Source organism: Sus scrofa, chromosome 3 (genome assembly GCF_000003025.6).
Source record: "Sus scrofa isolate TJ Tabasco breed Duroc chromosome 3, Sscrofa11.1, whole genome shotgun sequence".
NCBI classification, from domain to species: domain Eukaryota; kingdom Metazoa; phylum Chordata; class Mammalia; order Artiodactyla; family Suidae; genus Sus; species Sus scrofa.
In genome coordinates this window covers 86,515,997-86,537,502 of record NC_010445.4, presented here as the reverse complement: position 1 = coordinate 86,537,502, position 21,506 = coordinate 86,515,997, and the positions used below count along the sequence as shown (strand labels likewise).

Below are 21,506 nucleotides of genomic sequence, written 5' to 3'. Positions count from 1 at the left end.
TAGAATCAACCTGAATAAAGAGTAAAACTGAAGTAGGAAACAAACTTGGGCTTGAGTCGGCTACCTACAGTAGCCCTCACCGTTAGGTGCAGGAGAATTTCTTGAGGTGGGCCGTAGGGATGGTATAGGTCGCTAGTCCATCCCCACTGCTCTTCTTTTTAGATACACAAGCTCACGGGCCAGCCGCCTCAGTCACTAGGGAATGCAGGGCGCTGTCCAGTGGTCGTCCTTGCCTAGCCTTTCTCTGCTCAGCGTGAGAACCTCTTGCACCGCAGACCAAGTGAACGGCCTCGCTACAACCCACTCGGGGAGCATGGAATTCTGGGATTTGTGGTCTGGCCCCGCACACTCCCAGCAGGAGCTGGGTTGAAGAGGACTAGACTTCCCAGGATGCACAGGGGAAGGGAGCAACTCTGCGGCGGGGAGGGAGGGGGTAGTCCCAGCGCTCCGGGGCGTCGCCGTTTCCAAGAGCCAAGATCTCGCCTGGTAACCAGCAGCCGCGGTTCCCGCAAGCGGCGCTGTGGCCCCGCCCCCGGAGCCCAGTCTTGAGGAAGAATCTGTCTCCCGCTGCACCCCAGTGACGAAGCCCATCCTCGGGTGCAGAAGGCGGGTAGGGGAGGGCAAGCAGAGGATTTCACTCGCCTTTGCGAGATCCGGGACCTGCTGGCGGCCCCCCCTCATAGCAGAGGTTAGAGGCGCGAGAGCTGGATCGGGTGTGGGAGGAGTGCAGTACACCGCCACCGCGGCAGTGCGCGCGGGCCGGGATGTCCCTGGGGACTGGTATCCCTCGGATCCGCGGCGACCGACTGATGCCTGGGATGTGTGTGTGCGTGCGCGTGTGTGTGATTTACTGTCCCCACTGGTTACGCGGGCATCCTGTCCCTACGCCGGGCTAGAGCTAGAGGCATAACCCTTGAGCCCACGGGACCACATAGCTAGAGCAGACTTTCCTGGGGAGAGGTGCACGATTTTGTCCACTTGTTAATTATTTAATTTCTTCCGAACCAGGAGCATTTGTAGATTGCCCTTTCCTCCTCCAACTGCACTAGTGTCTCCAATTCAGAAAAATCTTTTATGACGCTTGCTGTTAGAGTTGCTGATTAGTGAGAGCTGCTAAGTTCTTTATGGTTTTCTCGGCCAAAAGAGGGTTCACAGAGGGTATGAATTTTGAACACCTACACGACAACTAATTGGAGCATCTAAAAATGACCGTTGCATATTTGCTCTGGCTTAATGGGTAAACAACAAATGGTCTTTCAAGTCATAGCCGCATTTAGGACATATTTCATATCATTGAAAAGATGGATCTGGAGGGAGAAAGGGGAAGTAGTTGACAGTTTTTAAAAAACTTGGTTTAGTTAGGGGATCATTTTCTTGGACTGGGTGACTTATGTAAAATATCTGTTTCTTTCTTTCTTTCTCACTATCGCATCCTGGATATATACAGTCAGTTTCGGATCCAAGGATGGTGATGGCAAAGCTTCCCCAAGTTCCTTGTCAAATTAAAGCTGTCATAGAATAAATCCCACTGCCTGCTGTGAGGCTCCTCCACACTACAAACTTCAGTGAGTGAACGGGGTAATCAGTGTTTGGATATGCAGATCTCTGATTTAAAAGGCGGGGTGACCCCCTCAAGAATCTCTCCCGAGGGCCAGAGCCCGCAGGTGCAGTGAGGCTTGCAAGCGGGTGCTCGAAGACGTCTCGCTCAGGGAGAGGGAGCCGGGGCGCCCGGCGGGGTCTGGCGGCCGCTCACCCGCGGCTCATCTCTGGCGGCGGCGGCAGCGGATGATGGTGGCGGCAGGCGCGCTGGTCTGTGTGTGTGCGTCGCCGCGGAAATCAGCGCCCGGTGCTGCACATTGAGCCCTTGCAGGTCCTCCACAGCCCGAGCCTTGGCGAAGACAGACCCGGCGCGCAGGGGCCACGGACCCGCGCGCGGGGGGGCCGGGGGGGCGAGTGGGGTTGGCTTATCATGGCGGATCGGACAGCTCCCAGCTGCCAGCTCCGGCTGGAGTGGGTGTACGGGTACCGGGGTCACCAGTGCCGCAACAACCTGTACTACACCGCTGGCAAGGAGGTGGTCTACTTTGTGGCCGGAGTCGGGGTGGTTTACAATACCCGCGAGCACAGCCAAAAATTCTTCTTGGGACACAACGACGACATTATCAGGTAAGGAGGTGGCCTGGGGCGATGGGGAGAGGTTGGGTGGGTGGGGAGGTTGGAAGGGTGAGGAGCAGGATGACCCACTGGGCTTCCCTGGAGTCAGATCCGGGCGCCCCATGGAATAAAGGATTCTCTCAGGAACCGCATGGAATTACAGAAGGGCTGTTGATTCTAAGGCAAGGGCAAAAACAGGATAGGGGGTGCAGGTGGGGAGGGAGAGGTCCCTTTTATCCTTATTCCTCCGGAAGCCTTTTAAATCTCTAAGGAGTTAAGTATCCTGATGCGTTTTTGGTGTTCATTCCAGCTACAAGTGGAAGGAATCCTAGGTAACTATCAAACACTTCTTCCCTACCTAACTAGGAAACTATAGGACCAATAACCTAAACTGTGGGCATCGTCTCTGGGGGCAGGGGTGCTCTTCAGAAGTTTCCTAGTAAGCAGGAGTATTGAAAATTAAAAACAAAAAAACCCCCCAAAAACCTAAAAGATTTTGTTAAAGGTAATTTCATATTTTTCAGATGCTTTGAAATGGAAATGTCTGCAGTGTGTGGGGAGTTTGTTCTCTAATATTTCACTTGGTAGTAACTTAATGCCAAAAAGCATATTTATCCACTAAATGGATGCTTCCATACCATCACTGAGGATATAAAAGGCTGGCAGTTGCTGGACCACACAATCCTACCAGCCAGCCCACAGAATGACCAACATATAGCAGCTAATGGCCGGGACTGATTAGAAGAGCAAAACTGGATGACTAGCCATTTTAGGGGTCCTCCTGAGTAAATTGTACAGGGCTGTATTTTGATTTTTGGCCCTTTCCTCTTATCTTTGGACCAGATGAATTTTCCTCCAGCCCATAACAGCTTCTCCTATGACCAAACAAGGTGTGGTCCAGATGCTGTTCACAGGGAATTCTTTTCAGCCTTGGGCAGTTAGGGAAGATTTCCATGCTATGGGAGCCTCAGCCCACAGGGAAAATGACTTGTGAGGATAGACTGCAACTGACAGAGACCATATTTGTACCTTCCAGACTTGTGTGTTCATTGATGTAGAACAACTTCCATCACATTTCAGAATATCGCCACCTGTGCTCTAAGTTTCCTTTCCTAATGAAATAAATGGTTATGTGGTGTAGTGTTAATGTCTTAATTTCTCCGTGGGAAGAATAATTTCAAAGACTGTTCCCCCCCTCCTTGTAGTGTGATTGTTCTGCAGCCTTTCTTTCCCCCTGAGCCCTAGAGTTGAAAATTTTTTACAGAAAGTAAAAACTTAATATTTGAAAATACAGTGAGATATGTTTTTTAAAAATCTTGACCTTTAGAAGATGTAGATTTTTAGATACTCTTCTGTTCTCAAGATTTGGCGGAACTGACATGTAAAACTTTCTTCATGTCACATCTGACAAAATAGCTTTCTTTTTCTCTCTCTGAGATGATAATGGTTGTGCTTGGGGCATCCTTACCTAATTCCTTCCTGGAGATTGTGCCTCTGTAATTGCCAGGCTGATTATTAAAGTCACAGGTACAAATGATTAACAGTGACTGGTGAAAAGGTTAGATGTTTAAAAATTAAAACCCATTATGTTTTCTCTCTTTCTTAATGCAGTGCTTTCCATTATACCATCAAAATAAGATGTAGTCCTTTGGGGGAAGGGAGAGAGTGGCAATTAACAGAAAATTCCCTGTGGTTAAATAATATGAATGTGACAGTTCACTGAACTACTTTGAGGATTTGAACTCCTAATCTTAATTTTTTTTCTCTAATAGGAAAAAAAATTAAATGCACTGTTGAAACTGAAGGTGGGAAAAGGGTGGAGTTGCAGTGAACTGCTGCTGTTATGACAGGCTGTTGGACTAGTGGGGATGTGATGGTATCTGGCTTAGTTTAAGAAACACTAGGATTTGAAGAAAAGGTAAATGAAGTTATTTGTGTAACTGGGTTTGCAGATTGCTGGAAAAAAAGACAATTTAGCTGCTGGTTTATTTATTAAGGTGGTTATATTTTTACACTGAATAGTGACATAGCAAGCCTGCCTGCAGATAAAAGGGTTTTTATTGCTAAATTCTCCATATTTATTTGGGTCTGAGTGGGAGCAGAGTTCTTTAATATCCATATATGTCTTTGCACATGGGAATAAAATTAAGTCCAACAGATTAAAAACCACAAACCACAGATCATTATATAATTAAGAGCTGCAAAATTAGAGAATATAGAAGGTTTATGGTGTTATTTTGCTTTATTATATATATGTAAATATCTTTTTCCAGTAAAGGTAGTACACAAACCATATTTGTTTTTATTCTTATGATATGGGACACTTAAGTGCCATTTCCTTCATAATTTTATTCCCAGAAGATATTAGATATATGAAATTAATATTGTAAAGTGTTGGGAATATTAATGTATTCACTGTGTATATGGAGAGGAAATTTGTACTCTTTTATCTTCATGAACTTCAACTCATTTCTGTAGAGCTCAGTTATACTACTAATTTTTTTCTATTTAAAATATTGAAGTTTGTCATTGAATGAGGACCAAAGCTAAGGTTTTAGTGCAAAAATATTTCGGGATTTTTGGAAACATGACATGAATATTAAAGCTTCTAACTCTTGATTCCATCGAACAAGATAATATAAGTAATTGTCCACTTAGCTTTGGCCTTAGTTTGAAAGATATATTCATAATGCATACATTTCCTGCTGCTGTATTGTGCTGCTTTCCCTAGAATATTAACTAGAAAGCAGCCCAACAAATATTGATACCACACTCTGTTTCAGAAAACCGTGTCATCTCTGAGATTACCATGAACTTTAATAATAATGTAGGATTTGGCAGAGCTCATTAGAGCTCAGCATATGTGTCCTGATTTGACAGACTATGTGTTTAAGTCAAAAATTAAAAAAAAATGTTGATACGTGAAGCATAATGTGATTTATTGGTTGCGGAGGCTTAGTTTTATTCTCTTGAATGATTACTCGTCAACACAGATAACAGAGTAGGGAATGATGGCATATTTTAGCTTTGATAATGTGGTGACGGGACAAGTAAATACTTAAAACAGAGTTTGCTCCTGAGCTAACACCAGAACAATAATAGACGCAGGGAAAATTACTAACTTAGTAACTGCAGTTTCTGCAAACAGGTAGCAGACCATGACCAAAACTGGAGCAAATGAAAGAAAAGGTCCTGAGCACATTTGCTCTCTATCACCTACCACCCATTTTCACAGTGACTCCATCTGAGACTTTTATGTCCTTACTCTGGATGCCTATACTGTGTTTGACCAGCCCTCTGTCTGCATTCTCTTTTCTCTTATTTTTCAGCTCTCTTTTGTAAGGGGGGTTTTCTGCAGCACCATTTCTAGGGGAAAGGGCACTGACTTTGATTTCACATGCACTCAGGTTTGAACCTACTCTGCTGTTTACTAGAGGCATCCGAATGAGTGGCTGGACCTCTCAAGGCCTTGTTTGTGAGGGGGTGGGTAACAACACCTACATTGCAGAATTGTAACTATTAGAAATAATATTTGCAGATGGTTTAGTGTGGGGCCTGGCCCTTAGTTGGTGCTCTATAAATGCTTTTAGTAATGATAGTAGTCATATAGTATTTGATTAAAAACACACACACCAAGAACCAAACAATGATTCCTTATTGTCCACAGTCTAAAGTCCAGATTCATGAGTTGTCCATTCTTTCTGGCTTTAGCCTACCTTTCTATCTTTATTTCCTCCCCACTCTTTTTTTTTTTTTTTTTGGCTGCTCCTGCAGCGTGTCACAGTTCCCAGGCCAGGAATTGAACCCAAGCCACGGCAGTGTCAATCCCAGATCCTTAACTCCTAGACCACCAGAGAACTCCTGTTTTCCTTTTTTTAAAAAACCACAAATTTTTTCCTTCCCAGTTGCCATGTAGTAATATTACTCTGTTTTTTCCTGCCTCCGGCTGGAATGATTTATCTCCCCCTTCACGCTCCCCTTGTTCCCCTCCCAGCAATGGCACAGTGGTGGGAGCAGGGCTTTGATCAGACAGACCTGATTTTGAACCTAGATCTGCCACCATTTGAGCGACTTGGAGAAGTTACTAACCCTCTGTGAGTCTCAGCTATCATCTGTAAAATAACGTCTCATCCAGGCAATGGAGGTTTAAAGGTATGTTGTAGCTTGTGGAGACTGCATACAAGGTGCCCCATAGTGTTTTCTATCTGTGTCCTGCATAGCCCCACCCATTTTAATCTCACCTCTCGGAGTTCCCGTTGTGGCGCAGTGGTTAATGAATCCGACTGGGAACCATGAGGTTGTGGGTTCGGTCCCTGCCCTTGCTCAGTGGGTTAATGATCCGGCATTGCTGTGAGCTGTGGTGTAGGTTGCAGACGCGGCTCGGATCCCGCGTTGCTGTGGCTCTGGCGTAGGCCGGTGGCTACGGCGCCGATTCGACCCCTAGCCTGGGAACCTCCATATGCCGCGGGAGCGGCCCAAGAAATAGCAACAACAACAACAACAAAAACAAAAAGACAAAAAAAAAAAAAAAAAAATCTCACCTCTCCCTTGAGATCTTTTACTGTCCATAGATGAAAGGGTGCTATGCACTCCTGAAGTTTTGCATCTTTCGTGACCAATACTACCCACTTAATATGTATCATTTAATGCTATTCTTTAATGCTGAATGTTTTCATTTGTAAATGTGTATAAGATCCTCGAGGCTGAGAATGCATTTAATAAGCAGAGCCAGCATTTCCTGAGTGTAGACTCAGTGCTAAATGTGTGTACAGATTTATCTCTTCCATCCTCTTGACAACCCCATGACATTGGCACTGCTGTAAGCCCTAGTTTACTGGGAGACCAAGGTTCAGAGTGGTTAAAGATTTTGCCCCTGGTCATTATTTAGCAGATTGTAGAATGGGAATTGGAGCTCAAGATGGTCTGATTCTAAAAGCCCAGAGCTGTCACTTCATTGCTTTACAGATTTTCAAATTTTTTAGTCACTCTGGTCCATACCACTCCTTGTTTCTAACCACAACTCAATGAGCTTGTAGCTCCTTGTAAACTCAGTTTATCAATTCTGTGCTTTATTCATCGGGTGTTTGAAGCAGATCACTAGAACTCTGTCTAGAAATGGAAGCATGGTCAAGTTCACCTGAGGAACATCACCAGCTTTGAAGCAATGACCTGAAACAGTGATCTACTATGAGATATTAAAAACTTTTAAAGGTGTTAATTATGACATGCTAAAATAATCTGGTGCTACACATACAAATGAACTCATTGAATTTGAAGAGAAGGATGTGATAGACATGGTTGGGCCTGGAGTGTTGGGTAAACAGCTTCACATGAAGGTCTGGAGATGTGATTTCATATTCTTGAGTCCTTTGACATTTTGAATAAGGAAACATGGGGGTAACTATAAAGAATCAATCCCATATTGAGTGTCTGATCTGTACCAGATACTAGGTATACATATGTAATTATTTATACACATATGCATACACAGACATACATACACACAGAATTCCCCTCACTCACAACTCTGAATGAGAGTCTTCATTTTACAGACATAGCTCAGTGAAGGAAGGAGATTTAAGCAAAGTCACACAGTGGTACCATCCACTGTTCCTTGGCTCTCACTTGCTCTGTTCATTGGCATGAGCATGAAATGAAAGGTTTTGATGGAAACTTATGGTCTCTTGCTAGATAATTTTACTATTACCATTTCTGTTAAGAAGCTATCATCTGGTGACTTTTATTAAGATTTATTTATCTAAATTGGGTACATTTGACTCTTTTTCATTTGTTTATTCATCAAAAACTCTTTTCACCTCTGGAATGTAGCAGGTGCAGGAGTGCAGTATGTAGCATGACCAGATTCTTGCCCTCATTCTGGTGGGAAAGGCCAACAATGAATGAATAAGAAAGCAAGGTGAATACAGATTGAGATAAGTACTAAGGAGGGAATGACTGTGGAGGGGAGCTGGACTGAGTGGGAGTGTGGGCGCTACCTTAGATGAGGTTTCCAGAGCAGTTCTCTAGGGAGATGGTGTTTAAGCTGATACCTGAAGGATGGGAAGGGCAGGTAAGTGAGGATGTGATGAAGAGATGTGCCAGGGTGGGAGCGAACTAGGTATGCCCAGGACTCTGGTATAGCTATCCAGAGAAAGACCAAGGTCATAGTAGTTCTCATCCAGGTCATTGATGCCTCATGGGTTTTGGCACCATATGTCCTAGATTTCTCAGGACAGTCACAGATATTCCATTCCATTATTGTTATGAGTATGCTTGTTCTTGTCGTATTATGGGTCACTTTTAAATTCAGAATATGTGATGATGTTTTTACTTTTAAAATGTGGTTACTGTATAATGGCTCAGTGCTTGAAAAATGTTACCCTGGAGTATGCTTTCTTATAAAGAATGATATTGGCTCCACCACCAACAGTCAATCAGAATGTAGATTACTCTGTGGCAAGTGAAAAACCGTTCCATGGCAGCTTCCCTAATCCTAATGCAGCATCCCTAACCCTAATATCCTAGGGCCTCTCCAGCCCTCAAAGATGTGATCTGAACATCTTTGCAATGTAGGTTATGTATTTGTCACCAAAGAAGAAAAAGGAAGCTGCTGGAAGGTTACCTTGCTGGCTCTGCTTCTGAGACTAACTCTCCCTGGTAGGCTGAAGCCACATGGAAAGCCATCCCTTAGCGAGCAGAGTACACATCCTCAGCAATCAGCCTCCTCTTGTAGGTTTAACTTGATTTACCATATGTGGATTGGTCTTAAATGTAATTAAAGTGCTTGACAGCAAACAGTTCTTCTCAAATATCATTATGCATAGGAGTCACCTGAGCACTGGCTAATAAAATCCAGATTCTGAGTCAGTAAGTCTGATGTGAAGCCTGACATTCTGCATTTCTAACCAGCTCCCAGTTGATGCTAATGCTGCTGGTCTACTCTGTAGCAAGACTTTAGGGATCTTATTGGTATCTTTCAGAGCTCAATAGACGAGTGTTTTTTTAACACAAAAGATATTGCCAGCTTGTGAAATATACATGCGTATATTAATAATATATATGATTCATATATTTATTAAATTCTTAGATTAACAGCATCAATTTTTTTTCATTAAGTTGGCACCTAGCATGGTGTCCTTTCTTTTCCAGAGAGGGCCAAGCAGGAACTGGCTAGAACAAATTAAGGAGATGGCCTGTAGGGAGTGGAAGAGTGTGTCCATAGCCTTTGTATATATAGGTGCATGTTTTCTAGCCTCTTGAGTATATACCTAGGAGTGGAATTGCTGAATCATATGGGAACTCTGTGTTTAACTTTCTGAATTACTGCCAAATTGTTTTCCAAAGTTGTCACGCTATTTTACAATTCCATCAGCAATGTGAGAGAGTTCCAATTCCTCCACATCCTTGCCAACACTTGTTACTGTCTTTTTGATTACAGCCATCATGATGATTGAGACGTGGAATCTTACTGTGGTTTTAATTTGCATTCCTTAACAACTAATAATTTTGAGCATTTTTTCATATGCTCATTGGCCATTTGTATATCTTCTTTGGAGAAAATGTCTATTAAATCCTTTGACCATTTTGAATTAGTTTGTCCTATTATGTTGTAAGTTACTTATATGTTCTGAATATAAGTCCATCACTTTGAAATATTTGCAGGCATTTTCTCCTATTCAGTGAGTTGTCTTTTCACCTTGATGATGTCCTTTGAAGCATAAAATTTTTAAATTTTGGTGATGTTCAATTTATTTCTTTTGTCACTTATACTTTTAGTGTTATATCTAAGAAACCAGGGTCATAAAGATTTATTCCCTTATTTTCTTCTAAAAGTTTTATCTTTTTAGCTCTGACATTTAGGCAGATAATCCATTCTTTTTGCTTTTTAGGGCTGCACCCACAGCATATGGAGGTTCCCAGGCTAGGAGTCTAATCGGAGCTACAGCTGCCAGCCTACACCACAGCCACAGCAATGCCAGATCTGAGCCAAGTCTGCAACCTACACCACAGCTCATGGCAACGCCGAATCCTTAACCCACTGAGGAGGCCAGGGATGGAACCCAAAACCTCATGGCTGCTAATTGGATTCATTTCCGCTGTGCCACAACGGGAACTCCAGATCATCCATTCTGAGTTCATTTTTATATACGGTGTAAGATTGGGCATCCAACATATTCTTTTGCATGTGGATGTCCAGTTATCCCAACACTCTTTGTTGAAAAGACTCTTCTTTCCCATTGAATTGTCTTGGATGTCTGTAGCCTTTGAATTGCCCTATCAGGCAGCTCATTCCTCTCATACAGAAGATACTGAATGTTTGGGGACCCAGAAGCAAACCATCATTTAAAACATTAACCTAGAAGTAATAGGAATCCAAGCCTTTGGTTACTATTCTGTATTTGTAAAGATGCTGTATATGCTATGAAAGATATATATATATATGTATATACTTTATATATATTTAAAGAAAGTAACCATTTATTCTTTGAGGAGCTAGTGCAGTATTTAGCAACTGCTGGTTTAAGGACCAGCAACAGTCTATACATTGGCTTTGTTTACTTATAGAGAGTCTTACAGTCTTAAAAATGAACTTACAGTCTTCAGTCTTACTGCTGGAGACAGGTATACTAAGGCAGCTTAGGGAGTCAAGGGGGTCTGGAAAGCAAAGGGGGTGGCCAGAGAGGGTGCCCCTTGACCTTTTTATCAGTTCACTCCTTTATTCCCTCAATGGGAAGGAGACAGCTGGATGACCTCAGTCTAGAAGTTGAAGGCTTGTAGCAGTGCCCACTAATTCTCCTCCATTCTCTTTCCCATTAGCATGAAGGAGGGGAGGGGCAGGCCAGCTCTGCCTCCCTGAGATGAAAGAGTCTTTCTTTAGAATGGCTAGTACACAAAGAGGCTGATCAGAGAATTATTCTAAGGTTATTGACAGTTACTTGAAGGCACAGGGATTTTTGTCTAGTTTAACTGCTGTTTAATAATGTCATTAAAACACTTTTCTCTGTTCATTGTGAGTTGATTTTATGGGTTAATATAAAACAAGACCCATAGTTGACAGGATGTCTTCTAAGTAAGAGATCATCAGTTGCAAGGAACCGAAATTTTCTCAAAGAAACTTAATTAAGGAGGGGATCATAAGGTTGTAAGAAAATCTTTTGGAACCCAATTCCAGAGAGTATGGCTGGCCTTTCAGACACTGTACAGTTATGAGGCAGTTAGTCTTTTCCCATTTCTTTCTCTTGCAGGTGTTCCCACGTGTCATTGGAATTCACATCTCTGCTTCTCTCTGGATAAAATATGCTTTGATTTTCTCTGACTGCAGACTGGTTTCTTAACTCAATGATGCATTTTGCACATAGCCAAAAAAAAAGGGGGGGGGCGTGTTTCAACCCCCTCACTACACATGACTATCTAGCTTGGTCCTACAAAACCAGTTGATTAGGTCTTACGAGTCTTAATTTCAGACTTCCAGGAAAGAGAATCTAATTGGTTTAGCAGGATCAGATGTCTACCAGTTCAATCAATTATAACCTGGAGGGTGGGACCAGATTTCAAAGGGTTGCTCCTTTAAGGAAGATTGTTTTTTAAGAAGGGACTGAGAAGGAATGACTGGCAACTCTGCTATGTATGGGAGGTAAGATTAGAAGAGGAGGTGACAAATGATTTCTTTTTTCTTTTTTTGGCTGCACCTGAGACATATGGAAGTTCCCTGGCCAGGGATTGAATCCCAGCTGCAGCTGCAACCTGTGCTGCAGCTGTGGCAACACTGGATCCTTTAACCCACTTCACTGGCAGGGGATTGAACCCACCTCTCTGTAGCGACCCAAGCCACTGCAATTGGATTCTTAACCCATGGTGCCACAGTGGGAACTCCCAAATAACTTTTTGATGCATAGAACGGAGCAGGACAATTATGAGAAATACTGAGTTGAAGGCAAGAAAAGGGTAAGGAAAGGGATGTTAAAAAGGTTTTAAAAACAAAATATTGGTGACACCATACATCATGGCATTTTCATTTCTCATGAGAGGCCATGTCTTGGCCCTAGGGAATGCTGATCACTGGCTGGTGATCACAGCCTTGGAGGGCTATGTGGACATCAAGCATTTGCCTCCTGGGGTGCTAGTGCTCCTGCCAAGAGTGTTCCCTCTCCCGCTGTAATCTGGCAATGGGGGTACAGGGTAGAAGGGAGCATATGGGAATAGGGGCTGATGCTAGTAGAGAGACATGGCCTGTTGGCGCATACAGGAGGCTTCCTGGGGTGAGTGAAAGAGGTGAGGCTCCAGGGCAGCAGCCATTTACCAGCTGGTAAAGAACTGTTTTCCATACTTTACCTGGCACAGATGCTGGTGTATACCAGCCTTGGCAATGAGTAGTAAGGTTTTGTGAGTGAAACCTGGATGATTTAGTGAGCTTGGCCATCTTACAGACATTGAAAAAGAATCTTCCTCAAGCCAGACTTAAAACCTACCTAAGGCTCCCCATTACCAGCAGGATAAGGTTCAAGCTTATCCATGCTCCTTCAACATGGTCTCTGAGGACTATTACGACCTGGTCCCTCACCTCATTCTCCTTCCAGCTTGATGTCCCTCTCTGTCCTGACATCCTCCAGCCACATCAAACTCCTTGCAGTTCCCTGGACCCAGCATCCTATTTTGTGTGTCTTCATTCTGGCACATGCCATTGTGGCTGCCTGACATGACCCCTCCCTTGTCCACTTATACTGTCTTTTTCTTCCTTCACTCTCAGTGCAATGTCATCTCCCCTGAAGCCTTACCTTGACAACTCAGCCCTTCTTTCTCTGTGTGTCCAGGTCACTAGGCAAGTACCTCCCTGCTGAAGTCATTGCTTTCATTGTTCTGCATTTGCTCATTTACCCATCTCTCCACCTGATCCAAGTTCTGTATGTCCCCTCCCTAGTACCTGTTGTGGACATGGTTAAATGCTTGATGTATTTTTATTTGTTGTTAGTTCTTCACATCTCAAATTATTTGGAAGGGGTAAGATATGAAATGGGGGTAAGTTTTCTACAGAAGTCATTCAGTACAGTTTGTGAGGAGAAAATCCTGAAAATATAGTTTCAGCTGGCACTTAGAGGTAGGATTCAGAATGTTCTTCTTTAAAAAAATGTTTGAATGGCAATAATTACCAATTGATGCATTGCTCTTAATTCAGATGCCAAATTCTATGTGTCTTCCTCCTATTGCTCTCCTGGTCTAGATGGAAAAACAACCACTGAAGACACATATCCATGGATCCACAGGGATGTAACCATGGGTCATACAGTGAATAAAACATACCTTCTGAATGACTTAAGATTTTTTTGTCTGTGTTATAAAGAAAATCTTTATTTGTATCCCTTTAGATTTAGGAAACATAAGGGTTTTTAAAGCACCTTTTGACAATCTGATGGAACATGTATGTAGGATGGATATCTACAGAGATTGTAAGGTAACACCTGCCAACTTGAAATAAGTTAAAAAGTCTTTTCTGGCCGCGAAGAGTTTCACCCAAAGATACCCAAAGTGGGCATTCAGAGGCAGGCCTCCTGGAAAAAGTGGCTTTTGAAGGGTGAAGAGCAATTTGGTGGGCAGGTGGAAAGGGGCTGGGGAAGGAGCAAAAACCAGGGTTGGGAATAGCTTGCACAGAGGGCCTCCTGAAGGGAGGGTCGTTCAGTATCACCAGAGTGAGGAATGTGTGTTGGGAGATACAGCTGGATCTGGGGGCTGGCGGTGCAACACTGAGGGGTTACAGCTCATCTCACAACTTATGGGGACCACTGAGAGGATTTAAACAGAGTAAGACAAGGCCAGTTTACATTCTAGAGAGATCACTGAAGGCACAGGCTTTCTACTCTATGTACTAACTTTTCAATTCTTCCCTTCTGTGCCAGTCTTCTCAGAAGAGGGAGAACAGCCTTACAGCCTTGTATAAGGGGATTGGGTCCCATGGGGTTGAGCATTGCCCTGGCTCTGCCTCTTATTGGACTGGTGACTCTGGAGATGGGACTTAACACAGACCTTGGTCTCCTCTAAAAAGGAGCGGGCTGACTTAGTATATGATCTCTAAGAGCCTCCTGAAATCCTTTCTAAAAGTGCTGAGAATCTGTCACCATTTACTGCCTCCTTTTGAATCTGTTCACTTTTCAGTGTAATGAACTGGTTCTTCCACCAGCCACTGGAGTCATCCTCTGGAGCAGCTGCCCCCACCCCACCCCGTGTAACCTCCTCACAGCTCAGCACTCCTTTTCTCTCCCTGAGACTGTAGCCTCTGCTTTCCTCCTGCCTCCCTGACTGACCTTGCTCTCCTCTCCCCAGGCCCACCTTCTACACAGAGGTTCCACAGCATCGCTTGTCATGTTTTCCTGCCCAAAATGCAGGACAGGGTGTTAACCCTGTGGAAAACAGATCAGTACAAATTGAGGGACCCTATATACCCAAAGTGGCCAGTACTTTGCAAAAAAAAAAAAAATTGTCATTCTTATAAAAGACACAGGAATTTAAGTACTGTTCCAGCTTAAAGGGACTAAAAAGATAGAGGTAAATGCAGTATGTGAACCTGGACCACGGTGGGTGGGAATTGCTAGAAATGACAGTATTGGAGCAATGGGTAAAATTTGAACATGGGACTGTGTGTTGGGTAATAGCATTGTGTCAACATTAAAATTTGAAATTTGTTAGCAGTGCAGTTATATAAGAGAAAGTACTTATTTTAGGGATATTTAGGAATGAAGAGGTATAAAGCAGATTGCTCTCACATGGCTCAATAGCAACAGCAACAATAACAACAGCAATAAGGCATGTGTGTGTGTGTGTGTGTGTGTGTGTGTGTGTGTTTCTCATGGCCTCTGTTCTCTCCTCTTCTCATTTCATGCTCTTTCCCCAAGACCTCTTACCCACTGCCTCTTACCTCCTTTCATCCTTGCCCTCCCATTCTATTCTCAACAAAATGGCCAGTTGATCTGGCTGCAACTTAAGTCATGTTAATTCCCTCTCAGAACCCTCAGAATAAAAGCAAAAGTCCTTATAATGGCCTGTCAGCCTCTAGAGATATTTGGCTTCCTGTTACCTCTGTGATCTAATCTGTTTTCTTTCCAATCCCTGTTCCACTCTAGTCACGTTGGCCTTCTAGCTGCTTCTTAGACACCCAGGCACTCTTCTGCCCCAGGGCCTTTGCACTCACTGTTCCCTCTGTCTGGCTCCTCCTTCTCTCAGATGTCATGTGACCTGACTCCTCTCCCTTAGGTCCCTGCTCCATGTCCTCTTGTCAGTGAGGGCTTCCCTGACTACCTATTTAAAACCCAGGTCCCTCCCCAACACATTCCTTATTACCCAGCCCTGTTTTATGTTTCCCCTTAAATCTCATTTATTTTGAGCCTGTGTCTCTCTTCACTTATATAAGCTCTACTTGGACAGAGCTTCTTTTTTTGGATGGGGGAGCCACACTTGGGGCATATGGAAGTTCCTGGTCTAGGGATTCAATCCGCACCACAGCTGTGGCAATGCGGGATCCTTAACCCACTGTGCTGCAGGGCTTTTTGTTCACTACTCTGCCTACAGTGCCCAGAATGATGCCTGGTATGTAGAAAACAATCAGTATTTGTTGAATGAATAAATGAATGACTTTTATATGTTGACTTTTGTTTGTTTTGAGATAACCCCCTTGGAACTTCTGGTTAGGATAGCATTTCTTTTTTGACCACCTTCAACAGACCTTGAAGCCTATGGATCCCATCTCAGAATAATAGGTTGGTTTGTTCTGGTTTGCCCTTTTACCAAAGTACAATCTGGATAACAGAAAAGTGCACCTATCATAGTGTATAGCCAGATCAGTTCTCAAAACCCAAATGCACCAGTAACCCTCACCCGCATCAAGAAATAGACCCTCACAGAGACCTCTGAGTGTTCCTTTTCAGTCACAATCTCCACTGCAAAAGCAACCTCTATCCTGACTTTTAACACTGTAGATTAGTTTTGCCTAAGGTACTTTTAAAAGACATAGTATATATACCATGAATTTTTCTAAAAATTTATTTTTATTACTCAATGAATTTTATTACATTTATAGTTGTATAATGATCATCACAACCCAATTTTATAGCATTTCCATACCAAACCCCCAGCTCATCCCCCCACCCCCCAACCTGCCTCATTTGGAAACCATAAGCTTTTCAAAGTCTCTGAGTCAGTATCTCTTCTGCAAAGAAGTTCATTGTGTTCTTTTTTTAGATTCCAGATGTAAGTGATAGCATTTGTTGTTGGTGTCTCACTGTCTGACTGACTTCACTTAGCATGATAATTTCTATATCCATCCATGTTGCTGCAAATGCCGTTGTTTCTTTCTTTTTAAAGGCCGAGTAATATTCCATTGTGTATATGTACTACGTCTTCTTTATCCACTCCTCCGTTGATGGGCATTTAGGTTGTTTCCATGTCTTGGCTATTGTATATAGCACTGCAATGAACATTGGCATACATGTATCTTTTCGAGTCATGGTTTTCTCTGGATAGATGCCCAGGAGTGGGATCAGCATGCATTTTTTTGGTGTGTTTACTTTTAATTAGCATTATGTTATGAGATTCATCTGTGTTTCTACCTGTTTATTTTTAATTCCATTCAATATTCCATTGTGTAGAAATATTATTATTTATCTGTTCTACTGTAGATGGGCATTTGGGTGGCTTCTAGTTTCTTTTGGCTACTGTTAACATTCTAGTACAAGTGAACATCTATATGCAGTTTTTCATAGGAGCAGTATTTCTGGAGCATGGGGTACATATATGATCAGTTTTTCTAGGTACTGCCATATAGATTTCCAAAGTGGATGTATCAATTTATACTCCCACTATCATGGAATACTGTTTCCTAATGCATGAAATAAAATACATAGGTGTTCCCCTGGTGGCTCAGTGGAAACAAATCTGACGAGTATTCATGAGGATGTAGGTTCCATCCCTAGCCTCACTCAGTGGGTTAAGGATCTGGCATTGCCATGGGTTGTGGTGTAGGTCGCATATGCAGCTCAGATCTGGCATTGCTGTGGCTGTGGCGTAGGCCAGCAGCTACAGCTCCGATTTGACCCCCTAGCCTGGGAACCTCCATATGCCTCAAGTGCGGCCCTAAAAAGACTAAATAAATAAATAGGATTAAAAGGAAAATAATTATTTTGAAATATAGATATAGTTTTAGTATATTGTGATATATGTGCTTCTTTATTAACTCATACAATTGAAAGTTCTAACAGTTTTTTTTTTCCTCTTTTTAGGGCCATTCCTGCAGCATTTGGAGGTTCCCTGACTAGGGGTCAAGTTGGAGTGGCAGCTGCTGGCCTACGCCACAGCCACAGCAACTCGGGAATGGAGCCATGTCTGCAACCTACACCGCAGCTCACAGCAATGTCGACTTCTTAAACCATTGAGCAGAGCCAGGGATCGAACTCACATCCTCATGGGTACTAGTTGAGTTCACTACCACTGAGCCACAATGGGAATTCCTCTGGCAGTTTTAATAATTATTTAATAATGATTTCAAAATAGTGGTAAATAGAAGTTCCTGTTGTGGCTCAGTAGGTTAAGGACCTGATGTCTCTGTGAGGATGCAGGTTCTATCCCTGGCTTCACTCAGTGGGTTAAGGATCCGGTGTTACCACAAGCTGTGGCGTAGGTTGCAGATGCTGCTGAGATCTGGTGTTGCTGTGGCTGTGGTGTAGGCTTCAGCTGCAGCTCTGATTTGACCCCTGCACTGGGAACTTCTGTATGCTGCAGGAGTATACATGATGTTTGAAAGATCTGTAACAACTCTAATATGATATGAAAATATGTGATTTATTGATCTCAAGGACACAGGGACTACTATAGTTTGTTGCCTACATTCTGAATGATAGGAAATACTAAAGTCTGATACAAGTTAGTGAAAAATAAAGATCTTTAGTAATTTTTAGTCCATCTCAATACATAAGCCTTCCTGAATTCTGCTAAGAGATACCTGGACTCTAGGTTAAGAACCCCTGAAATAGAAGAACAGAACTGACTTAAAACAAATACTTAAGCATTTTTTTATGTGTCACATATTGTACTAGGCACTGGGGACACTTCGGTGAATAATAAGCATGTCTTGAATTTATAGTCATGATAGCAGTATTGGTAAATCAGTGAACAGTTATCCGTGGTATGTTCAGGTCTATGATAGTTAGCATGTAAAAGCCTCAGGACATACACCTAATCCATGCATGGGAGTGGGTGGTGGTCAGAGAAGGCCTTCTGGCGGAAAGACTTTCTGGAGGAAGGAGCATCATTAGATTTAGACTCTGGGCTGGTCGCTCTGGCGGCAGTGTGAATAATGGATTGTTGGAAAGATAGTCTGGAGGTAGTTGAAGTAATCCAGGCGTGAGATCATCATGATAGTACACAAAGAAAAGCAAAGACTATAACTGGAGATTCCAGATTCCTGGTGATTGATTGGATATAGGTGGTAGGGGAGAAGGAAGGTATAAGGTGTGGGTCCCTTGCTCCGGAGAGAGACTTGTGAGTTGCAGGGGGACATATGGGAGGGGAAGAGACAGCTCAGAGAGCACATGAAGGAAAGAGAAGAGGCCAGGCTTAGGATTTTGAGGAAGATCAACGTTTAGGGTATCAGCAAAGAAAGAGGTGCTTGTGAGCAGTGAGAACTGTCACAGAGCAGGAGGAAAGCCAGGAAGGTAGAGTGCCCTGGAAGCTAAGAGCAGAGACAATGTCAAGGTGAGCCTCAACAGTATCACTGGAGTGCAACAAGGCAGGTCTAGTAAAGGGCGCTGTGGATTCTGCAACAAGAAGATTGTTGATGAATTGCTGTTACTACAGAAACACTGGGAATGATTATTTTTCTCTGGGTTTTAAACTTTCCATTATAGCAGTTTGAATTCCAAGGGCCATTTCCTTTTCACTTTATTTTTCTTCTTACATTGCTTTTATATATTTTGCTCATGCTCTGGTGAATTTTATGCTACAGCGATAGTAAACAGTTATCTCAGCTAAATGGCTTTTATCTCTAACAAATTCTAGCTCTTTAAAAAAATTTTGTTTTTGGCCAAGGAGAGATATTGTTACAGACATTGCTTCTTGGTAAAAAGCCTCCTGGGGTCTATTGTTCTGCATTTGTAGACAGGAGCGCAGTCACTCTGGCCAGGCCGTGTTTATCTGTGTGGGAGCCTGGCCTGCTGACAACGGATTCCTAAGTCATCCTTCTGGTCTTGGGTAACTCTCAATCTTTAGTCCCTCTGATAAAGTATGGTGGGGGAGATACAAATTCTAGAATGTTTCATAGTTATTTTCTACCCAGAATGTCACTAGGATTTTTTATTTTTTTGTCTTTTTGACTTTCCTAGGGCCGCACCTGTGGCATATGGAGGTTTCCAGGCTAGGGGTCTAATCGGAGCTGTAGCCCTAGGCCTATGCCACAGCCATAGCAATGTCAGATCCAAGCTGTATCTGCAACCTACACCACAGCTCATGGCAATGCCGGATCCTTAACCCACTGAGCAAGGCCAGGGATTGAACCCACAACCTCATGGTTCCTTGTCAGATTCATTAACCTCTGAGCCACGACAGGAACTCCTCACTTGGATTTTTTATAAAGTGTAGGGGAAAAGTGGGAAGATGTTCAAATAAATAAGCCTGTATTCAGTGCTTCCTGTGTAAATGACAGTGTTACCAGGCTGCAGGAAGCCTTGAGTGCCTATTACTCCCTCCTCATTCATCTCCGCTATCCATCAGCCCCAAGTCCAGTTGGTCACATCCTCTCACTCTTATTTTTTCCACCCTAGTTCACACCCCTTAACAGGACAGTAATAGTAGCTTCCTGCCTCTGCTCTCACTCCTCTGGTTGGTTAATCCTCTCTTTGAAAACCTGGCTAAACTTAAAAAAAAAAAAAAGATATTTATGAGCCAATTCCTAAAGATTCTGATGCAGTAGGTCTGACTATGAGTCTCCTAAATCTATGTTTTAAAGAATTTCCCATTGAAATACGTATGTGGTTATGTAACTGTGTGTGCACACATGTGCGCGCACAGATGCAGACTTTCCTTGCTCTGTCCACTGAGAGGACTGACAAACAATGACACATCACCAGCAGGCACACACCCAGCACCAAGAACTTGTTTCTCAATACCATTCTCTACAACAAAGAGTCAGAACTCCTTATAAAGAGAGCTGATTCCAGGCCTGGGGCAGGGAAAATGCACGATGAGTCTGAAATAGATTCTTGTGCTAGAAAGTACAGCACTGCTCATAGAATAAGGGGAGATATTCAAATGACATAAGAGCCAGAGTTAGGGGACTTCCATGGGTCACATCTGAGATAATATAACTGTGAATTATAATCCATCGACTAAAATTTTAAAAATCCATGCATCTATAGTGATATAAATAACTAAAAGGGAGAAGACGTAGAACATCAGCTATTATGCATAGGTGGAATGAGCAAGTTAGAAAATCACTAGATGTTGTAATGAAAGTTTGTTGAGGAACCTGACAATTACATAGTACTTTGCCATAAGAAGCATATTAATTACAAAGGACAAACAACAACTACAGCGGACAAACCTGGCAGACACCATCTTAACCAAATGATCAAACATTCACAGTCATGGAACAAATCAATTCATTAAAAAGAAAAGTTTCCCCAAGTGGTTCTGGGTTCCAGAATCCCTTTGCTATGCTTGCACTGGGATTAGCCTTCGAAAGTATAGATCTAATCTATCTTTACCCTCCTTCACAACTTTTGCTGGCTCTATTGCTCCTGGAACAGGCATCAAACATTCAGGCTGGCCCCACCCTACCTTTTTGCTACACAGTTCTGTTCCCCACCCTCCCTCACTTTTGCTCCCATCACGAACCTTACTCCTTGCAGTGACTGAAATGGTTTCATCTCTCTGTTAACTGTACACAAGCCTGCTGCTTAGAATGTCCTACCCAGACTGTCTGTGGGGCAGATTCACATTGTCCAAGGGGCCCCTCCAGCACCCTGTCTCTGTGAAGCCCTCTGTGTCTCTTGAGGCAGAATCAGTGTCCCTTTCCTAGGACCCCCATGGCATTTTCCCCATGCCTCTCTTGCAGCACTTCTCACATCATGCTGTGTTTTTCTTATTTGTGTCTCCTACCCCACCCACCCAGCACCTTGGAGGCACTTCAGGTGGTAGAAAGAACTAGGACTTCAGAGCCAGCAGACCTAGGTTTGAATCTGATTCTACCACTTATTAAATGTTACCCAGTCAGCCTCAGCTTCTTCCTCTAGACCTATTGATAGGTTATTAGGAGAATTCAGTTAAATAAAGCATGAAGGGACTTTGGCAAGTGACTTAAAAATAAATACAGGAAA

General features: G+C 43.1%; 1 protein-coding gene across 3 annotated transcripts in view; it reads left to right on the top strand.

Moving 5' to 3' along the window:
* Positions 438–21,506, top strand: part of EML6 (echinoderm microtubule associated protein like 6) — a 285,579-nt gene continuing 264,510 nt past the window's right edge. For all 3 annotated transcript variants that reach the window (XM_021087539.1, XM_021087538.1, XM_021087537.1), the window contains exons 1-2: positions 438–688; positions 1,448–2,166. In XM_021087539.1, coding sequence (XP_020943198.1) covers positions 1,970–2,166 — 197 coding nt within the window. In that variant the 5' untranslated portion in view covers positions 438–688; positions 1,448–1,969. The remainder of the gene's footprint in view (positions 689–1,447; positions 2,167–21,506) is intronic.